Source organism: Pleurodeles waltl, chromosome 9, assembly GCF_031143425.1.
Source record: "Pleurodeles waltl isolate 20211129_DDA chromosome 9, aPleWal1.hap1.20221129, whole genome shotgun sequence".
Classification (NCBI taxonomy): domain Eukaryota; kingdom Metazoa; phylum Chordata; class Amphibia; order Caudata; family Salamandridae; genus Pleurodeles; species Pleurodeles waltl.
Window position 1 is genome coordinate 384,794,153 of NC_090448.1, and position 21,724 is coordinate 384,815,876.

At 41.5% G+C, this 21,724-nt stretch overlaps 1 protein-coding gene across 5 annotated transcripts in view; it reads right to left on the bottom strand.

Moving 5' to 3' along the window:
* The window catches only part of LOC138259344 (uncharacterized), a 153,905-nt gene that overhangs the window by 97,749 nt on the left and 34,432 nt on the right, over positions 1–21,724 (bottom strand). For all 5 annotated transcript variants that reach the window (XM_069206997.1, XM_069206998.1, XM_069207001.1 and 2 more), the window contains exon 2: positions 729–830. In XM_069206997.1, coding sequence (XP_069063098.1) covers positions 729–747 — 19 coding nt within the window. In that variant the 5' untranslated portion in view covers positions 748–830. The remainder of the gene's footprint in view (positions 1–728; positions 831–21,724) is intronic.

Here is a 21,724-nt window from a genome sequence, read left to right on the forward strand (position 1 = left end):
TCCTAATTTAGAACTTTTAATGGTTGCTACTTCAATAGTGACCAACTATTACAAAATCATGGTTGCTTTAAATCTAGGGTAAATCATCCCCATATCTGGAAACGTACTCTGCAGGATCAAGGGGCAGAGATGCTTTTGTAGTGCAAGTGTGACAGTGCTTGGTGTGATTGATGATGTGTACCACAGGCTGGAGTTTGTAAGTGGGTCCATTCCTCAGGGTTAGCAGTCTTCCGGTACAATTAGAGGGTGGAAGAAGATGATGTCATCCTGTAGGTCCCCAGCAGAGAAACAGGAGGCAGGATTGGACCAGGAGGAACCCAAGAGCAGGACAGGTCCGCGCCTGGCTGGCATGAGCTTGCAAGACCAAGATGGAGATATGAGGCTAAAAAAAAAAACCTGACCCTTTCAGCCTCACGTTTTGACAGTAAAGGTTGAGACCTAGCAGGTCACTATCAATCAAATGGGGTGAGTTGGAAAAGGCCAAGTGCCCTATTTCCCTGTTTGGGTGTTGGGACAGCCTGAGATCTGGCATGCAGCTAGAACATATAACTGACTCCACCACCCCCCAAGCAAACAATGAAATAACTGACTAAAGATGAATTAATGCAGAATAGGAGATATATAGTACACGCACCAAGTCACAGACCTAAATTGCACCATTCAGTCTGCTATCTGACACTTTAGATACAGTGGTCAAATATGAATTAGATTCAATTTGTCATACTCACCTGTAGCGCAATTTTCCATGTCCCTTTCTTCCTGCTGTCCAAATATGTGTGGTAGTCACGTGAAAGTGTCAAAACTTAATCAAATGATTTTCAGTTGATATCCTGATAACAGAAAAGCAAGAACATGTTTGAACCCTGCATCACTTTCTGGAGCTTGTATCAGAATATTCATAAAATACAAAAACATGGCATTGGATGAAGCAGCAAAGACTAAAATAAAAAGAACTGGGACAACAACAAAACAAGCATTGGAAAAGCCAATTTGATGACCTTGCCAGGGGTGTGAAGGTTACATATTTTTTACTGAAAACATATTCCATAAAAATATATAAAAACACAAACATTCTGATGCTTAAATGTGTTTGTCATATATCTGCAGTAAAAATAAATATTTAAATGTAATTAAAAATTATCCATAGCATATAATTCTAACAGAGCTTTCTATAAAACAGCACAAAGAAAAGATACTATTCTCTATGACTTTCTGTAATATGGAGACATAATTTAAACAAACAAGGACAACTAAACAATTTTTTTTTAAAACAAGAGTACTGGTGCTTTGTTGTACATTTTAATTGTTTTTGTTATATACTAGACGAGGGGTCTCCAACCTTTTCTGTAGTGGGAGCTACTTCTGATCTGTGAAAATCATTGTGAGCTAGGGAAAGCTAAACAACTCGCACATTATTGCCGGACACCCCCATTCCCAGCTTCCTTGATTTAAGCCTAATGTTCATACAGCCATATACTAGGGTTTGAACAAAATACATAGACTGGGGGCACTATGACAGGGCTGCCATGTGTGTCAGTGAGAATTTAGTCTTTGGGGATGTATAAACATGTATGCATATGAATGGAATATTAGAGTTTGGGCAAGTGGGAGCCTGTGTCTGATGTACTTGCGGCACAGGACATACTTTTTGCCATATGTGGTACCGTTACATGTATAACACAAACATGCAGCCATTTTTTTTTAATAGGGGAAATTTAAAGTGCTAACATATTGATAATGTGGAATACCTCCCATTTAAAAAATGACTATATTTTTCAGTTAAAACTATGGCACAGTGTTCTCACCTCCAATACGGAGTTGCTAAGGACTTTTACTGAAGAGTTAAATACTTTAGTGTTTCAACTCTTTACCTCTGTGTCCTGGGTCATAATTCTGACTCCAGCACTGCTCTTTATCAGCTCCTGCTATCTGCAGCCTGATGCAAATAATGTAAAATAACACAGTCTTCCTTGGCTTTAAAGGAAAAATGTGAACCTGTGCTCACTTAAAAAAAGAACTCAAAGCCAGGAGCTACTCTGAAGAGGTCTAGGAGCTACTGAAAGCTCTTGATCCACTGGTTGGAGACACCTGTACAAGACTTTGAAAACACAACAACAGCATAGCGAGAATTTGGAGTCTCCAGCTTTGGTCATGGTGGGCAAGAACACCCCAGATATATGTATTTCCTCATATACTAATCATAGCTCTGTTCCCAGAATGAGGCCAGTACCAGATTTCCCCAAAATCTTAGTGTAACCTCGACTTTGGTATATCATATTATATGCATTCCACAACAGTCCATTTAGCATGAAGCTTATGAGACTGTCAATAACTTGAGACCCCGTGTTGCATGTATAATCCACAATAAAAAGTGATGCTCAGCAGGTGGGTAAATTTAAAGAATCTTTTATTTAGGTCCAAAGGTATGGAGCCCACAGCTATCGTAACCTGAGCATCAGTGAACCAGCAGGAAACTGACTCAACCGATCCACAGGCAATACCCAGGAAGCTCCTACAATTAAAACATAATACAATGCACATCACGGGGAAAACAACTTTGAAGCCAAACAAGTTCTAATAAAAAATGCTCATCGCACTGAGCCACGCTCGAGTGCCGCACGCAGTATTCATGTGCGGGGACTCAAGAGAGCACAAGTGCTGCAATAACATGTACAACACATTCCCCCTTTTAACCCCCCCCCAAAAAAAAAAATATATATATATATATGTATATATATATATATATATATATATATATATATATATATATATATATATATATATATATATATATATATACACACACACACACACACACACATATATATATAATAATAATGTTCAATATAACTATTAAAAGAGAAACAACAGTGTAAATAAGTTATGAGACAATCCTTTAATTTAGTGGGCACGCCCACATTGCGAACAGTTCCTACATGCCTGGATAGTACAGTTTGACATGGTTTTTGCAAAACTCGCTCAGGACAGATAATTTCTTCAGCACAGGAAATCTCATTTGCAACTTCAACCTACTGTGCCTCCGAAACCGATTCAACAGGCTCAGAGTTATTAGGCGTGATGAACTGCTGATCACCCAAAAAATCATATCCATGACCAGCATTAGCTCACTATACAGATAACATTTTCCAAACTTGCTCATCTGTGATGTTAGTGACATTTCTTTTGCTCCACCAACCTTTGTTCGGCAACAACAATGAATCTTTGGAGATGTTAGACTTGCCTTTTTTTTTTTTAAACTCCTGTAGGCACTCTTACCAGGACCTAGTCTCCATTCTTCATATCAAACAATTTAACTCTCTATTTTCTGTCCAATAGTTCTTTGGAACAAAATCATTTAGCAGTTACCTTGGATGAAATTGAAGAAAGATCATTTAACTTGCTCTTATTAAACTCTCTTATCGAGTCAAGGCAGATGGCACACCTGGGAAATCTTTTGTGCAATGAAATAAAAGGACAAACTCCAGTAGTGCTATGAGGTGTAATGACCAGATTTTCTTTCATAGAAATGACAACCATCTAACCTACTGCCACACAAATTTGCACAACCTCTTTCAAAAACCTGTTTATGTGCTCCAGCAGACTACTGGATGAAGGTGAGTAAAGCACAACTTTTATGTGTGTCATTTGATGTCCAGATACAAACTAAATCATTGTCGGTCATGATTTCTTTAGATGCTCCTTCAATTGAAAAGATGTTCTGCAAAAAATTAATGATTGAATCTGTGTCTGGATTAACAGTGAAACCTATGTAAACCCATTTGGAAAAATGATCTACTAATCTCATCATGTACCTCTGTGAGGATAGGAGTAGATCAAACGGTCCTGCAAAATCTAATGCCACCTCTTGCAGAGCTTTTTCAGGATATGGTACAGGGGTGTGGAATTTTATAAAATATCTACTTGTCCATGGAACAGGTTGCGTCATAAATCTACTTGTCCTGTAAAAAAAAATCCACTTGTCCCTTTGCTGCCATGTAGTGTGGCAACAATTAATGGCAGCAATCTCATTATACAATAGCCTCACTGATTGTGCCAGGCTCATGCTACTGTAGAATTTGAAAACTACTAGTTCCCTTATTTTGCCACCTTTCAGTAGATCTAAATACTGGGGCTGGAGGTAGGGCCAAACAATAGCTCCAGAGTGGTAAAGCTCTTTTGAGTCTGCACAAACCCACTAACTTGCATGTTTTAGGAGTTTCCATCAGCTCTTCTCTAATCTTCACACATACTGAGAAAGGTTTGAAATTTACTCCTGACAAGGGCAGAAGTAAAACTTCTTCCAGGGTTGGGGAAAGGTGTCTGGAAGGAAACTGAACTTGTAGACACGCAACAGATCTACACATGGATATTTTAGCATACTAAAATGGCATTTAATTTTTTTTCTAGGAGTACCATTTTCAGGTCTACTTCTGTAAATTCGTGTGAGTTCATGAAAGCCATAAATCTGCACTAATGCAAGGTCATATACCATGGGTGCACTTTGTGATTTTCTTTAAGAATTGTGCCCATAATTAGTTAACCATGACCTTTTCTTTTTATTAAAATTCTAGCTCTCTATTTATCGGCTGGCTTCACTGTAAGTGACAGCATCCTGCTCTTCCACAGGCAGCATATTCGCACAAAGTAGTTTTGTTCATGCCAGGAACTACTGTGGCAATGTGTGCTTTTTGAGGACAAAAAATATTTTAGCTTTTTTGTTATGAGGGTCCCCATAGCAATAACGTTTTACAAAAAACATGCCAAAACAAGATAATCATTGACAAACCCAAAAGGCTGACCACCAATGTCAGATCTTTTGGCTTTGCCACTGTTGTTTATTTTCATGTTTCCTATAAACTGGCTGAAACTGGTTACATTGATTTTTCCATTATGAATATAAATTTGGAAATATTAGCATGCATCAACACATTTTACTAAATGATGCTTCAAAGAAATGGCACCTAAAAGTTCATAGTAGTTTAGCGAAACATTTTTTCCTAGTTGCATTTTTTGTGAACATTTTTATTTTGAAAGCAAAGAACCATAAATCTTGCTTTCAAGCTTCTGCATATATATGCATCTGATCAGAGAGCATTCTGGGAGCATTGTACGTTAATGTATACTGTTAGTGTTAACGCTGCAAGTCTGTGTACACATTTTTATATTAGGAGCACAGTCAGCAGTCCAGTCAGAGCTTACAACCTCTTCTTAGAGTGCTCACCATAATAATAAAAGCTTTGCATTAATGATCCATAAATAAGAGTTCAAACAGCATTAATATATGGCCACAAGCATTACCTTAACTGGAGGCAATGCCCTTCCCTGATCTATAATGTGGTACTGTGAACTTGCAGCCAAAGAGTTTGTGGTGCAGGGGGTTGGGCCTACTTGTCCCAAGGACAAAGTAAACATGAAACCTAGTTGTCCTTGAACCCGAACAATATGTCCTTGGTGTTGGGCAATAGGAATTCCACATCCCTGCGGTAAACTGTAAAGTGGTGTCTCATGCAGCCTCCAGTGTTCATCAGACATTAAACATGTGAAACAAAACAACCACCAGTAAAACTAGTCACCTGAGACTCCATAGCCACCCACCAACTAAACTGCTTGGGAGCTTTAGACATACTACTAAATCCTAAGTGGCTTTTGTGTGCTTTCCAAATGAGTAGCTCTCTTAAAGACACAGTAGACACAAATAGATCAGCATGTTACACTCTATTCACCAGTGACAATTCCACAGAAACGTGTACATACATGTAAAGGGGCTCCCACACTTCTCTCCTTAGCCCAACCACTTTTTATGTATGAATTAAGTTTTGGTAATATGGGATGCTTGCATGCAGCTTCAACCCACACCTTACGTGACAATGTGGCAGAATTATGTAAACTGTCATTCACCAGTGCAACATCACTTCTTTTTTACCCCCATCTGCCAAAGTCTCATCTGGAATAAGTAATGATGACAGGCAATCTGCTTGAACATTCTTTCCACCAGGAATATACTTCAGAACAAAATCAAACTCCTGTAGTTTAGGAAGTAATCAGACCAGGTACACAGAGACCTGTCCTGACCTATTACCATTAAGCAGATGGAGCAAAGGTTTATGGTTAGTATACATGTCAAACAGTGTGCCCCAAATCAAGTTCTCAAATCTCTCAACCTCTGATGAACACACCAATGCCTCACGTTCGATCATACTGTATTGTGACTCAGAAAGCCTACACGAATGCGAGGCAAAATAAAAAGTATTTTCCTTGCCCTGAATCAACTGTGTCAGTACTGCTCTAAGCCCACATGACTGGCATCCACAGTAACTATACACTTTTTGCCAGCCACAAAAGGTGATAGAGCAGCAGCAGAAATGATCAACTACTTCACATTCTGAAGGATCTTGTGCACTTCGAATGACCTTATGTATTTGGTACCTTTCTTTAACAGATTTCTGAAAGGTTGTACCTTATGCATAACCTTTAATAAAACGTGAATAGTACACACTTAAGTCAAGAAATTATCTGAGAATGTCTTTATCCCTGGGAGGCTGTGCATCCTGAATGGCCTTAAGCAACAAATATTTTGGGGAGGTGCCATTATGACTAATGGTGTGTCCCAAGGAATCAAAGCTCTCTACATTCAATTTGCATTTGTCACAATACAAGACAATGCCAAATTCTTTAAATGAATCAAACACAGCAGATAAAATTTGATTATACTTAGCCAATTTCCCTGCAAAGATGAGAACTTCATCCTGGAAGGCCTGAACATCCACCATGCCCCTCGGACAGTGTACATCAATGTCTTAAAGACGCTGGCTGTAGAAGCCAAACCAAATGGTTGTCTTGCAAACTTAAAGGCACTAAATGGTGTGATAAATGTAGTAAGATCTTAAGAGGCTTTATCCAGGAGAATTTGATGATACACGGACTTGAGATCCAGAAGAGAAAAGTAACTCACGTGTCCAATGTTGGTTAAAAATTCTTGCACCTTAGGTAGAGGATGACATTCAACAATAATATTTTTGTTGAGGCGGCGAAAGTCAGCACAAAGTCTGATGTTGCCATCCTTTTTACGAACAATAACTATGGGGCTCACCCACTCCGATGATGCTGCCTCCTTAATGATACTGTCTTTGACCATCTGTTCAGCAATTTCTTCAATTCCGCTCTGACACTCAAAGGTACAGGGTGAACTCTATCAGTGACTGGCACTGCATTCTTTTTAGGTTTGATTGAATGGACGTAGTTTTTATACACCCAATATTATTGTTAAAATGTTTAGGATATGCTTTACAAATGCCCTCCGTGGTCAATTTATCCTGAACTTCAACAAGTGAAATGGGAACATTAGACACTCACAGGAGGATCAGCGCCTGGGCCAATCACGAGTCACCATTTTGGCAGATCCTACAACCCAATTATGTGTCTATCTGTAATGGCAACATAAAGTTTGGTAATTACACTCCTGTCCAAACACGTAACATGTTTTTCATATCAAATGTAAGTGCCTCACTCACCAACACTTGACAGAGAGGATCTTAGACTCTTCCATTCATATAGGTTTTGACTTCTTAAATGAGTACCAGATTTGAGAAATCCAGTGGATATTCCTTGTCCATTAGTTCAATACTATGTACTTTCAACCCATTTTTGCCCATTTTACAGACACTATAAAAATGACCATGGTTCTTACACTTGGTGCAATGTTTGCCCAAAGCGGGACAATGCAGCAAGTTGCTTAAATGTGATCTGGATCGTACCTGAAACAGACTAACACAAACCAAATCTACATGTTCAGACTCATTAACTGCATTCCCAGATACAGGAGAAGAAAAAGCACACTCCTGAGGCATTGCACTTGTAGAAACAATTGAGTGTTCAATGCTTTTAGGCAAATTCAGCACTTCATCTAACGAGGGATCCCTGCAGCTCAAGAGCCTATTGTGTATTATTATTTTTTAATAGCAGGTGTAGACAAACTGGTCTCGTAAATAAGTATCTAAGGATACACCAAAGTTACAAGTAGCTGCAAGTGACCTTAACACCTCTTCCACAGATTCAACTGGAGGCTGTTTCTTTTTAAAGAAACTGAATCTCTCGAGAAGAACAATTAGTTCTTCGGAAACAAATTGTTCAGGGTGTGCAACAGCTTCTGCAAGTTCACCCCAGTCACTTGCTGCATCCGCTGGTGGAACTACTTTCAGTACAATTATCAAATACTTGTTGCACCACCTGTCCAAGGTGGCTGAACAGAATGGCAGCTTTGCTGGACTACAGCAACCAAGTAATTTTCAAAATGACCCTAACCAAATGCGCCATTTAATTGGAGGTTTCCCTGGATTTTGCAAAAATGGGGTAATGAGGGCCAAATTCGTAGCAGCCACAGATGCCATACCAAATATTGAAAGTAAAATTCAAAATTGCCTAATTTATGCAAATAACGCGCACTGAGGATGACAACAATAAAAACAAGCCAGATGAATTAAAAATACCACCATAATATAAAAGATGTGAAAGCTGTGCATGTTACCGATTTGCAGCCAGCTATGTTATTTAGCAGAAACTGAAAAAAGGTGTGCCTGTCACCAATGCACAAGGAAAGTCAAAAGCCAGCCAGTAAAACACTGCGGATAAACTATAGTTAATCTAGAAACTGCTGATAGTTGTGCCTGTCACGGATGCGCAGGCACAGTTGAAAACCACCCAGTATAACACTGCCAACCGGCAACACACTGTGGATGAAAGGCAGTTTACATTGGAGTGCCCCACAATGCTGTGTTCCCGTGAACAGCGTAATTCCTAGGCACAGAGGAAGCTTGTACGCTCGTACGCCTGCATGTAAGGTAACACCCGAACGCGGAAATATAGGAATCCGGGGTCAGCATACAATGATCCATTAAAGCGATGAACTTGAATGGAAAGCAGTGCCCCGCTAGCATACTCCAAGGAACCAGCAGGAGCACAATCTGGTCGAATGCCAAAAGGTAATATTCAGCCCAGAAGTTCAAATTGCTGAAGTGCAGTTTGCAGCAACAATGCAAAAGTAGACTGAAACGCTAAACTGGAGTCCGTAGTGACAACTCAGCAATCAGGCTGTGGGCTCCAAATTGCGGAAAACTGAAATCCTTTTTATTAAAGATAAAACTTGTCACCAAAATGTTGCATGTATAATTCACAATAAAAAGCAATGCTCAGCAGGAAGAATTTAAAGAATCTTTTATTTAGGTCCAAAGGTACGGAGCCCCCAGTTAGCACGTCACTCACAGTGCAAGATGGTCTATGGCTGAAGTTGGCTGACCTGCAGCTATATGCTGTACCTCGGGTTTGTGAGAATCAAAATGTGACTAACAGTTGAGCAGACTAATGGAGGAAGAGGGCTAAACCAATGCACTTCTCTGTACACATTTATTTTTCATTTATGCTTTTTGCTTTTATTAAATGAGGTTGGTGAAGCGGTTTCTATACTGGACCTAAAAATAAGATGGGGATCAGAAATGGAAGTGATTGGAACAGGAGCACTGGAGCAAGGCACAGACAAGGCCTCTTTGTTTACCCGGAAGGTATTATGATAAAGAACGATGAGGTTTACAATAAAATAGGGCACTAATCAGAGCTGCAATTATTAAGATATTATGAATACTAAATAGTCTAAACCCGGGGGGGGGGGGAAGGTTAATTTAATCTGACAGAGAAGCTATATAAAATGTTTCAACCTCAATGAATTGCTCAGTGAAACTCAGAACACTCAAATATAAGGTTGTTGTGAATTATGGAACACTGAAACAGCCATGAAGGGGAAACCTTCAAATAAGCGTAAACCTCTATTATTTGTACAATTGCTACCTTTCTACATTTTTCAAAATGTACACTGTCGCAAGGAGTATGCCTCAAAAACCTACACCAGCAGCAGATTACTTGATTTATTTACACCGCTCAAGGATTACTGCTGAAAATTGCTCACATGGTAAACAATCCACAGGAAAAGCACTACTGAAATACATATTTCCAAATAAAAAAAAATCCTTGCTTCTTCATGGGCAAAACTGGTATCCACATGAAGAATTGCCTTCCACTGGAGGCCCTCCAAGTATGGGTGTTTAGAGTTTTTCCTTACTCTTACCTCACATGTACTTATCATGCATTTTTTTGTTTTTATATTTTAGGACTAATGTTATGCGTGGAAACAGGATAGGAGAAACCATTGGCAATGTGTAGGACTACCCACAAAGTTATGACTTTGAGAATTTCCCAGCTGGTTTGTAAATGTCTGGGGGACAAGACCGCCTGCATGGAACTAAGACGGAGAACATGGCGGGCGGCATGGCGGCTGCTTGCTGAGCGCGTACCAGGGCTCGTGGGCGTGACGGGCGGACACCCTCAAGGCTGCTGCTGCCGGTACACGATTGGGGCTAATGTGCAGGCGGCTTGCTGAGGACTCGGGGAGCCTCGGGTGGAGCTCGGACGGCCCTGATGGGGATGTAGGTTGGGTTCGTGCCACCCTGGAGCTCAAAGGAGCCAGAGAGAAGCTTCATGCGTTCCCCTCCAGGGGAGCGCAGGCAGACCCAGCGCAAGAACAAAGACCAAAACGGCGTTTTGCGGCATGCCAGGGGCAACAAAGGCTGGCAGAGAGGCCGAAGAGATTGTAGTAAGCACGGAAGGTGCAAAAAAGTGGCAGACAGTAAGAGACTCCACCAAACCTCTGGAAGAACAAAGGGGTCAACAGAAGAAGGTGAGTGAACACAGTAAAACTAACGTTGCAGACAGCACAGACTGAAGAAATGAAAGGGAGAGGTGGAAGCAGCAAGACAGGCTGTCGGGGCCTCTAAGGGGATAGGAGGTGCCTAATAGAGCCAGGAAAATAAAATTAAGCACAGAGCAATTATTGCTAATTCTAAAGTAACCCCTTCATTACGGGCATACTTCAAAGCCTTGCCACAAGTCTTAGGTAATAATACCACCAGCCCAATGGAGCAGGATTTGAGTGAAGGACCCCCTACCTTGAAAGTCCTGGAGAGCGAGGAAGGAGAGTTTATCCCCACTTCTTTGACTAGTCTGTCCCTTGAAGAAATTAGCCTTACAACTCAAGATAGGGAGAGTGGGGGTAAGGATGCTCTGGCTGGGCCAATTTCAAAGTATTCTGAGATTAAAATTTGCCCGGGCCTCTAGGCCCTGCGGATCGCCTACTCACTTCGGATCCGATGGATAATCAGGCTCAAGCCACCCCGATTGTAGCTAATACTTTGGATGTTTCTGTCGCTATCAGATAGTATTAAAAAAGGCTTTGTGGTCTCAGAAGCAAATCAAGGAGAAATAAGGGTCCCATTGCCTGGGGACAGGACACGCCCACCAGCTTCTACAACTACAAGAGAGGCGTGTTTCCCGCGGAACGCGCTCTCTCCCTCGTCTTGCCTGCCAGCAGAGCGTCCCGTTGCCTGGGGACAGGACACGCCCACCAGCTTCTACAACTACAAGAGAGGCGCGTTTCCTGCGGAACGCGCTCTCTCCCTCATCTTGCATGCCAGCAGAGCGTCCCGTTGCCTGGGGACAGGACACGCCCACCAGCTTCTACAACTACAAGAGAGGCGCGTTTCCCGCGGAACGCGCTCTCTCCCTCATCTTGCCTGCCAGCAGAGCGTCCCGTTGCCTGGGGACAGGACACGCCCACCAGCTTCTACAACTACAAGAGAGGCGCGTTTCCCGCGGAACGGGCTCTCTCCCTCGTCTTGCCTGCCAGCAGAGCGTCCCGTTGCCTCGGGACAGGACACGCCCACCAGCTTTTACAACTACAAGAGAGGTGCGTTTCCCGCGGGACGCGCGCGGGTCACGCCCGGGCGAAGACCGGGCCAAGACGGGACCGTCATCGCCCGATCGAGGCCGGGACGGGACTAGTCCCTTTAAAGGAGGTCACTAAGTAAGGTTATATCTTGCTGTCATTATTGTTACTTTAGAACTATGGGGAAAAGGAAGGCTGTTGGCCCGCCAGCACCACTGGAAGGTATAAAAAAGCAGAAAAAGCGACCCAGGAAATTAACTAATAAGACTGCTCAAGGGGAACCGAAATCACTGGATGAGATTGATTTACTATTTGAGGAGGTGGAGGCTATACTTAATAGCGAATTGGGTACTCACGGCCTCTTGCCCCCGAAGAAGCCTCCACTCCAACCTAAAAAGATTCAGGAATTTTTCATCAAAAACAGGAAAGTTCGATCAGCTGACTCTGGGGGTTTAATTGATAGTTTAAGGAAGTCACCCACTGTTAATGCCACTGTTCCCTTAACTCAACAGGGTATTGTGGCTTGTAGTAGTACCTCTAATCCTTTACAAACCCAGGGGATTTTGCATGTAGAGGAAATAGAATGTATACCCCTACCATTGAGTCCTGAGATAAGGCTGGCCCCTAACATTCCATGTAAAAATCACTTTGAGCTTTTGACTGAGGGAAGTGATCTGATTGAGGTCCACGACCCCTACACGGCTGACATAGCTACTGAAGTTGCCATTTCCCCTCCTACTGTTGCTATGTGCTCCGAACCGTCCGCTAGTGTAGGTAATTTGCCTTTAATTCTTCATAGAGTAGATGAAGTCAAGAAGTTAGTATTGCAGCTATCTAAATTACTCCAGGGGAATATGGCTAAACAATTGAGATGCAAATGTCAAAAGCCAGAGGCAGTAGGGGCAGGTGGAATTTTGGCAGTCGAATCTGCTACATCTAATGTCAATATATGTGAGGGGCTAACCTACCATGCCCAGAGATCTGGCTCCTATAGGAGGGCCACAGAGGGTAATTTATCTCCTCACATTATCCATTCTAAAAGCAAATACATAGGGGGCAACAGTATCCCCCTCGGTGGAGATGAGATAATGGACGGGGATGACATTGCTGGTAGTTTCCTTGCCCCATCGAACTGTCATTCTACTATGAGGCAAAATCCTACTACCAATATTCGAAATAATAGGGGTAGCCCTTCTTTCATTAATAGAAAGATACCTGTCAACCCTCCGACCAAGGATCCACCTTGTTTTTTTTCTTCTCGAAGAATGAATAGTGCTTTAGATGTGTCTTCAAACAGTATTGGTCCTAGGCATAGAGCCAATACTCTTTTCCTAACTAATGTCCCAAAGTTGCCATCCAGGTCTGTTGAGGACCAAGAGTCTAGTCTTAATAAGGTTATTCACTGGCTATGCAATAGTCAGGAATGCCTCTCAGTTATACGTTCGGACATTCTAAAAACTGAAAGATGGAGCCCCTCTGGGTCAAATTTTGATGTCATTACGATTGTGTTTTTGGCCAAATTTTTGGCAGACCAACTTATTGACTCTGTTGCATGCAAGGGACAGCACAAGGGGCTAAAAGGAGGAGGCATTAGGTTAGTTTCCAATTTAACTGACTCAAAACAGGTTCCTGTGTCTGGTTCCACTGCCCATGTTAATAGGAGAGGCTCTAGGGAGGAAGGCGAACTTATGCATCATGGTCCTGTATGACTGTCTTCTGCCCAGAAAGCCCTTAATCAGGATTATTTAGAGGTATCTACAATAGATAAATCAGATAAGACCATTGTTAATGAGCCTAACTATAAGGATACTCCACCCTCAAACTATGGGACTGCAATGGAAACTAATGGGTTATCCATCATGACTTGGAATCTTGCTGGCCTTGCTAGGAAACTGGATGATGTGGATTGGGTTACCTACATAAAGTCTCAAGATGTGTGTCTTTTCCAAGAAACCTGGGCTGAGGGTCAAACTAGTATGGATGGGTTTCTCTCTTTTAATATCCCAGCACAGCCATCAGAGAAAGCAACCGGTCGCGCAAAAGGGGGACTTTTAATTTTTTTAAATTTAAAACTCCAATGTGATTATAAGGTTTTAGAATTTGATTGTCCCGACTTGATGGGCTTACAAATTTCTTTTCAACAAAATTTTAACATAACTTTTATCAACGTTTACGCCCGTTCTGTTTCACGTGGTTCAGAATCACATATTTTAACTCTACTCTCTGACTTTTTAGACTCCACACAAACTAATTCCTATTTAATTATTGCCGGGGATGTAAATTGCACTTTCGAACCCTCTGCGTTTCTTAGTGATTTAACTGTGGAAGAGGACGAATTATGGGGGATTGCACAATTGGATGGTGATAGCCATCGTCCACGCTCTTGTGTTGCAGCACAGCTTGTTACATTATGCTTAAAGTTTGGCCTAAGGGCTTGTAATGGTCGAACTCCTTCTGATCTAAACCTTGCACCGACATTTCAACGAGGTTCTTTGGCCAGTGTTATTGACTATTTTTTGGTGGATGTGCGTCTTTGGCCGTTGTTGCTAGGCATGAGGGTAGATTCAAGGTGCGAGCGTGATCATTTCCCCCTGTTACTTACCCTTTCTGGGAATATCTTTGGTAGAACCTCGAACACGCAACCATCAATGGTCCCTCCACCTATTTGGAACAACGCTTATACAAAGGTGAGGTGGCCCACAGTTAGGTCAAACCCCTATTTGCTACGTGAGATTTACCAAGTGTTTTTAGATAATTTGTCGGCTAATGAAGACCTTGAGTCTGAAGCCATCCCACTTCTTGACATTCACGAAGATATGATGGTCAAATTTCAAAGTGTTTTTTATAAAAAGGCAGCCACGGCAAGCCGGCAACGCCGGGTTTCGTCTAACAGTAGATGGTTTAACGATGCATGTATGAGGACGAAGTTCGTTCTAAAAAAGGCTATAAAGGCCGGGACCCCGGGGGTGATTAAACAAGCAAGATGTATGTATAAAAAAACTATTCTACAATCAAAGAAAACCTGGGAAGATTCTATTTGGCAGGATTTGTTAGATGCTACAAAAGCAAACAATAATACGCTTTTCTGGGAACTGCTGACTAAGCATGAGAGAGGGGGTAGGTCTAATCTAAGGAACCATATCCAACCCGGAAGCTGGGTGGAGCACTTTACTCTCCTTTATGAAGGAACTATCTCCACTGGGGTTGCTGATTGTGATAAAGTGGGATTAGACCCCCTTATTTTATCAAATGCTAACCTTGCCATTTCTCCATCTGATGGGAATCTATATAACCCTGAGAGTTATATTTGCTTCCCTTTAGAAGAAACTGCAGACGCTATCAACTCCTTGAAGTCAGGTAAAGCCCCAGGTCCCGATAAAATCCCAGGCGACCTTTATAAATCAGAGTTATCCATATGGACCTGGTATATTAACCTACTGTCAAATAAAATCACAAAAGGAGGACAGATCCCTGAGACGTGGAAGGGTGCAGAAATTATCCCAATTTATAAAAAAGGCAATACAAATCTCCCAACCAATTACAGACCGGTCAGTTTAATTGACAATTTACAAAAAATCTTTGCCAAACAGCTGCTAGTTAGATTATCGAGCTGGGTTACGGAGCAGCAGATCCTTTCACCGCTTCAGGCAGGGTTCTGCTCTAGAATTAGTACAGTTGACCAGGCCTTTAGGTTGGCTGTGTTACACTGGAAATACATAGTCTTGGCAAAGCAAACTTTATATGTTGCTTTTGTTGATCTGCGTCCTGCTTTTGATTTGGTCCCAAGAGATAAGCTTTGGGGAGTTTTATACAAAATAGGGACACCACCCGATATTATCCATCTATTGAAACGCATGCATGAAGGCACATATGCGCAAGTAAGATGGGGCAATCAAGGTGAATTGACTAATAAATTTCCCATTAAAAGAGGTGTCCGTCAGGGATGTGTGCTTGCTCCACTCCGGTTTTCTCTATTCATCAATGAGGTGGTCCAAGAACTAATGACATGTCAGAATGATGCTCCCACTCTAGTTAATCAGAAAATCCCTATTCTCCTTTTTGCGGATGACTCTCTACTGATTTCGAAAACCCCTATCGGTTTACAAATTCTCGTGGATAGATTTAATTCATTCTGCTGGAATTTTGGTTTAGAGCTGAACTCGAAGAAAACAAAATTGATGGTGCTTCGCTCTGGCCTTCGTAAGAAATGTATTATTAGGTTAGATGGAGCTATTTTGGACCAGGTTAGCTCCATTGACTATCTGGGTGTGAGACTTACAGATTCACTCCTTTGGGAGGAACAAGTCGGCAAGAGTGCTGGGCTTTTGCAACATCGGGCAGCATCCATACTGCGCCTTTATAGAAATACGATCGCTAAAGTTGTGTCTCCAGCAGTAAAGATTTATGTGGCTAAGGCACAGGGTGCTGCTGCTTACGGCGCAGAGATTTGGGGCATGTCAGAAAGCAGCAGGATAACCAAAATTGAGAATAGCTTTGCACAGGCTTTATGCGCTTGCCCTATTAGCACCCCATTAACCCCCCTATTTCTAGACTTAGGGTTTAAACGAATGGCTGACCTAATTATCTTACGGCCTCTATTGTATTGGGTGAGGCTATGGATAGTCCCCGAATTGGCCGTATATAAGTCTTCTCTATTAGAACTGTTAAAATGTCCTAACTCCATTTCCATCCCATGGATCAAACACGTATCCAGTTGGTTTTGTACGCTGGGATTGAGGGACTTTTGGGAGAATCCCCATCAACTTGTGAAGTCCGATGTAAAAGCATTGAAGGGAGCTTACTGGTCCCATATACGTAATAACTACATTTCCCAAAAATCGAATGGTCATTTAACTAATTTGTTTATTTATTTTAAATGGTACCCAGAGTTCGAACAATATCTAGATATAATACCTGATTTATTAGGCAAAAGTTTGTATGCTAGATTTCGATTCGGAACATTACCTCTGAAGGCCTTGACGAGCAGATGGGGACCTAAGCCAAGCTCTGATATTTGTCCTGCGTGTGGCATTTCCTCTGAAACAGTAGAACATTTTATGTTTTTTTGCCCCGCTTACTCAACCCCAAGGTTTAAATGGATTCGCAAAATTTGTCGGGAATTGAAGTTAAGGAAATATGTTTTAGCTTTGAGGATTTTAAAAAGCCACAATTTAAATGTGATAATTTATGCAGTAAGTACGTTTTTAGTTGCGGCATGGCGCATACGCATTTTTTATTTATAATGATATGAAATTGTTTTAAGTCGGGCAAACATGGATTTCATTCCATTTTAAATTTGGTTATGATATTATGATGTCTATTTATATTGTATTGTATTGTTTTGCTTTGATGGTCTGCTGGCCGAATAAAGCTTATGTGTGTGAAGGGTGGCTTGCAAATCTCTGGAAAAGAAATTCAACCTCCTGGCAATTAGAACTCAAGCCCTTGAGGAAACAGTTGACAATATAAAGGAGGAGTTGAGGAGGAATAAAGAAAACTTCAACAGCTAAAAGGGAACAAGCGGGAATTACAGGAGAAGCTAGAACAGCAGGAAAACAATTCTAGAAGGAACAACCTGAGAGTTTTAAATGTACCAGAAGGAGTGGAGGGAGTAGATCTAACAATGTCTGTGCCTTCTCTTATTGAAAATCCAATCTCCACAGAGATCCATTTAGGAGGAATCTTAATAAAAAGCCACAAAAATCTTGCTAAATTTCCAAACGTATCTTTTGAAAGAAACAATATTGACAATGGCGTTAAGAATGAAATCTCTAAGAGTTGAGGACTTCTCATTTGAGATCAGATCGGATTCGTCCAAGCCAACACTGAATAGACAATAGGAGTTGGGAAAACGATTGGAGGAGTTAAAAAAATGTAGGTGCTGTGTCCCAACGTAAATTTCCAGTGTACCTTTGTGTAATGCATAACAATAAAATGCACAATATTAGGGAACACAGTGCAGCAGAAGAATTATTAGCAGCCATAAAGAAGGGGAACACTGTGCAATGAGAGGTTTCTTTTCTTTTTGATAATGAGGCTGGGGGGTCCATAGGTGCTATAAATAGGGACAGTCGGTCCGTCAATGGAAAGGGGAAGTTCTCCAAAGGGGGAGGGGAAAGGGAGGGAAAAGGGCACGGAGGAGGGCATGAAGGAGGGATGTAGTTGGACACAGGGCAGGAAGCATGTGGGGGAAAAGAAAATAATATTGTTATCCACATCAGCTAATCAGTTTTTAATTGGATAAGGCTAGAGGAAGCCAGGGAGATGGTAATAGATTAATACAGATAATGTCCCGGAATATTAATGGCCTGTGGGTTAAAGGGAGGGCTAGCAAAATTTTGCAGTTTCTTATGGACTCCTAAGCTCACATAATAATTTTGCAAGAAACGCATTTAACTAAGGAGGAAAGTATGACCTTGTTTAAAACCCAGAAATGGGTGCGATGTTTTGTCAGTACTGAACACAATGTCAATACTAAAGGTGTTGCGATTTTAGTCAAACAGCAGGTTAATGCAACCCTGTCAGTGGTGGTGTCTGATAGATTAGGCAGATGGATTATAACTAGGTTACAACTAGGTGGCAAGAGATTCACATTAGTAGGTTTTTATGACCCGAATTGTGATGACAGAGCCCCTTAGGATGGTTTTCTCCCATCTGTTAGAGTTTCTGGACCCAATCATTATGGCTGGGGACTTTATTGTGGTTTTAGATAATAATATAGATAGATCAGTAAAATGTAGATCGATGGGCACTCCAAAGTCCCAACAATACCTTAAAGGGATGATGAAAGTTTAGGCTGTGCAATCCATAGAGGCAGGGAATGGGGGCGAAGCAGGGATTCTCGTTTTACAATTAAAAGTACGGTCATGCCTCTCGGATTGATTATTTTTTAGTAGACCACCTATTGTGTGATCTGGTAGAGGACATTTCATATTCACCTGCTCATCTATCGGACCATGTGGCAGTAATGTTGAAAATTAGTCTCCCTCAGGAATTAGGTGGGAAGAGGTGGACCTTTGACTGTGCCTTATTATTGGAGGAGGAGGTTATCTGTCATCTTCGTAAAGAGACAGGGGATTTTGTTTTAGAGTTAAGCTAGGGTCTGCCTCAACAACTATAGTTTGGGACACTTTTAAGGCTGTGATAATGGGGGAGATTATGAGTCTCGTAAGTTATAGAAATAAGTGCTTTAGGGATGAATTGAATGGTATAGAGCAGGAAATATTTCTATGCTACAGTCAGAATGCTGGAGGGGGTAGGGACAAGCAGTGTTTGGATAATAGGATAAGTCAGCTGAGGCAGCAGATGGAACTTGTATTGCAGACCAGGATTGCAAAAATATGGGACACAAGCAAGCATGCCCATTCTGAATATGGAGAAGAAACATGGAGATTGCTAGCTTGGAAGATTAAGAGGGAACAAGTGCGGAATAGCATAAAGGAGATTGTGGATGATCAGTCTGGGTTAGGCTTATTACCCTAAAGGATATAGATGAGGCTTTCCAAAAGTTATTTTCTCAACTCTATACAGAGGAGAGGGAGGTGAGGGAAGATGCGGTTGGTGATTGGCTGGGTATGGATATGCTCCCCTGCCTTCCACAGGAAAAGCAAACTCTTTTGAATAAACTTATTTCTAAGGGGGAGCGGAGTAGTTCTAAAAGAGAGTAAGAGGGGGAAAGCAGCGGGACCGGATAGCATCACTGTCAAACTTTATAAAGCCTTGGGAGATTTTAAAGTTCCGGTAATGTCACAACTATTTTCAGAGATTTTTGGGGAATGAGTTCCATTGCCAGCTTCTTGTCATGAGGCAACTATCTCTCTTACTTTAAAGCCAGGGAAAACCCCAGTTTGATGTGAATCCTTTAGACCTATATCTCTGTTAAAAAGTGATTGTAAGTTATTTGCTAAAATACTAGCTGATAAGTTGAGCGGAGTGGTAAGCGACTTGATACCCTCTGACCAAAAAAGGTTCTATTTGAAATAGATTTTTGTATGAACAAACGTTTAATTTATTTGGTGCTATTGACTTAGCCACTACTTACCGAGAACCCCTAATTATTATAGCTTTAGATGCAATGAAGGCCTTTGATAGAGTTAACAGGAACTATTTAAATATGATCCTTAAGCGAAATAATTTGGGGAAAAGATTCTGCCTGGCCGTTTGTTTACTTTACCATACTACCTGAGGCTAGGGTACTGGTGAATGGGAAACTAACTAAGCCCTTTAATTACTAGGGGTACTAGACTGGTATGCCTCATTTCCCCATTGTTTGATTTAGTTTTATATATTTTGATTTATACATGGAACCATTTACTAGAAAGATCAGGCAGAATCCCTTTAGCTGCAAGGGGTGGGAGAAAAAAAGTTGCCTTTTACGCCAATGATCTCTTAGTGTACACTTCGGATTTATCTACAGCCCTACCTATCTTGTTGAGTATTGCGGAGGGGTTTGGGAAGATCTCTGGTTATCATGTTAACTCAGGCAAAACAAAGATAATGGCATGGAATCAGAAGGGTGATAATCGGCATATTAAGGAATCAATGAGGTATTTAGGGTTAACAATTGTGCAGGAATTGGAACAAATTGCTGTGGTTAATTTAAGGAAAGCATTAGCAGAGTGTGGTAAGCTAATTCAAGGATGGTTACATCTCTCTCTTACAATTATTGGAAGAGTTAATCCGGTCAAAATGGTAATCCTACCTAAAATGAATTTTCTATATAATTCTATCCCTTTACAAATGGATAAAAGACTTCTGGATAAACTTCAATTCTTTTATTTGGGGTCAGAAAGGCTCTAGGATTTCATGGAAGAAGCTGCGCCGAAGAAGAGAAAAGGGGGGCCTTACACTCCCTGACATACATTATTATGCTTAGGCATTTCATCTAAAAAATACTAGGATTTTATTCTCCTCCCCAGACTCATCAGAGATTAGTGATCTGTTCAAAGTTATGGCAGGCACAGAGAAAGGCGCAGCAAAATATTTTTTATATAAATTTGGCAACCCCCAAACTCTTCAAAAAAGTGAAATTAAAAATACTACAAGATGTAGAAAAGGCCTGATACTAGTTGCGGCAAGCAGCAAAGATAGAGTACTATAGCCAACGGGCTCCGGTCTGGGACTCCCCGGGTACCCCCGAGTGCTTGATAGATGTATTGGCAATACCACTTAAGAAGGCGGGGATTGAATAATGGGGGAACCTGGCTAGGGACGGTTCCCTATTGTTTTGGGAAGAAATCACGGTGTTAACAGGAGGAAACCGCTAGGCTGAAGTATATCCAACTGAGAAGTTGGGAACAGAGGACCAGCAAACCAGCTAGAGGATAAGGTAATTAAAGATCATTTGTGTTTCAAGAACGTATCAAGCTGGTATTGGGAAATCTGGGACACCTTAGATGGCGACTTTAAGCTACCAGACACACGCTGGGTGGAAATAACATCCTTGGAACTAGTACGAGACAGATGGGAAGCATCGATGCGCACGCTGTTTAGTGTAGTCAAACCTGCCTTATTAAGGAAGAACCACCTCTTCACTTTGCACAGAGCTTATTGTTCCCCCTATAAGCTCTCTAAGATGAAGTGTGTGTGGGAGGGGGGGGTGGGAGGGGGGGGGGAGTAGTTAGATGTGTGAAATGTGGTTTGCAAGGTGTGTCAGATATTCACATGTTTATGGAATGCCCAGAAATGAACTGTTTCTGGGGAAAAGTATGTAGAACGATCTCAAGCATTTTGAAACAAGTCATTTCGGCAAGTCTTCCTTTAGTAATCTTTGGTCTACCGGAAGAATGGAAAGCACGGAGTAGAGAGGCGAAGGCAGTGTTGTTCTATGCGATACTTCTGGCTAGAAGAGAAATTTGCCGGAAATGGGTATCTGAATCTCTTCCCTCATATGTAGACTGGACTGATGCTCTTTTTTGCACATCAAAAATGGATATGGTGGTGGGATCTTCTTTAAAA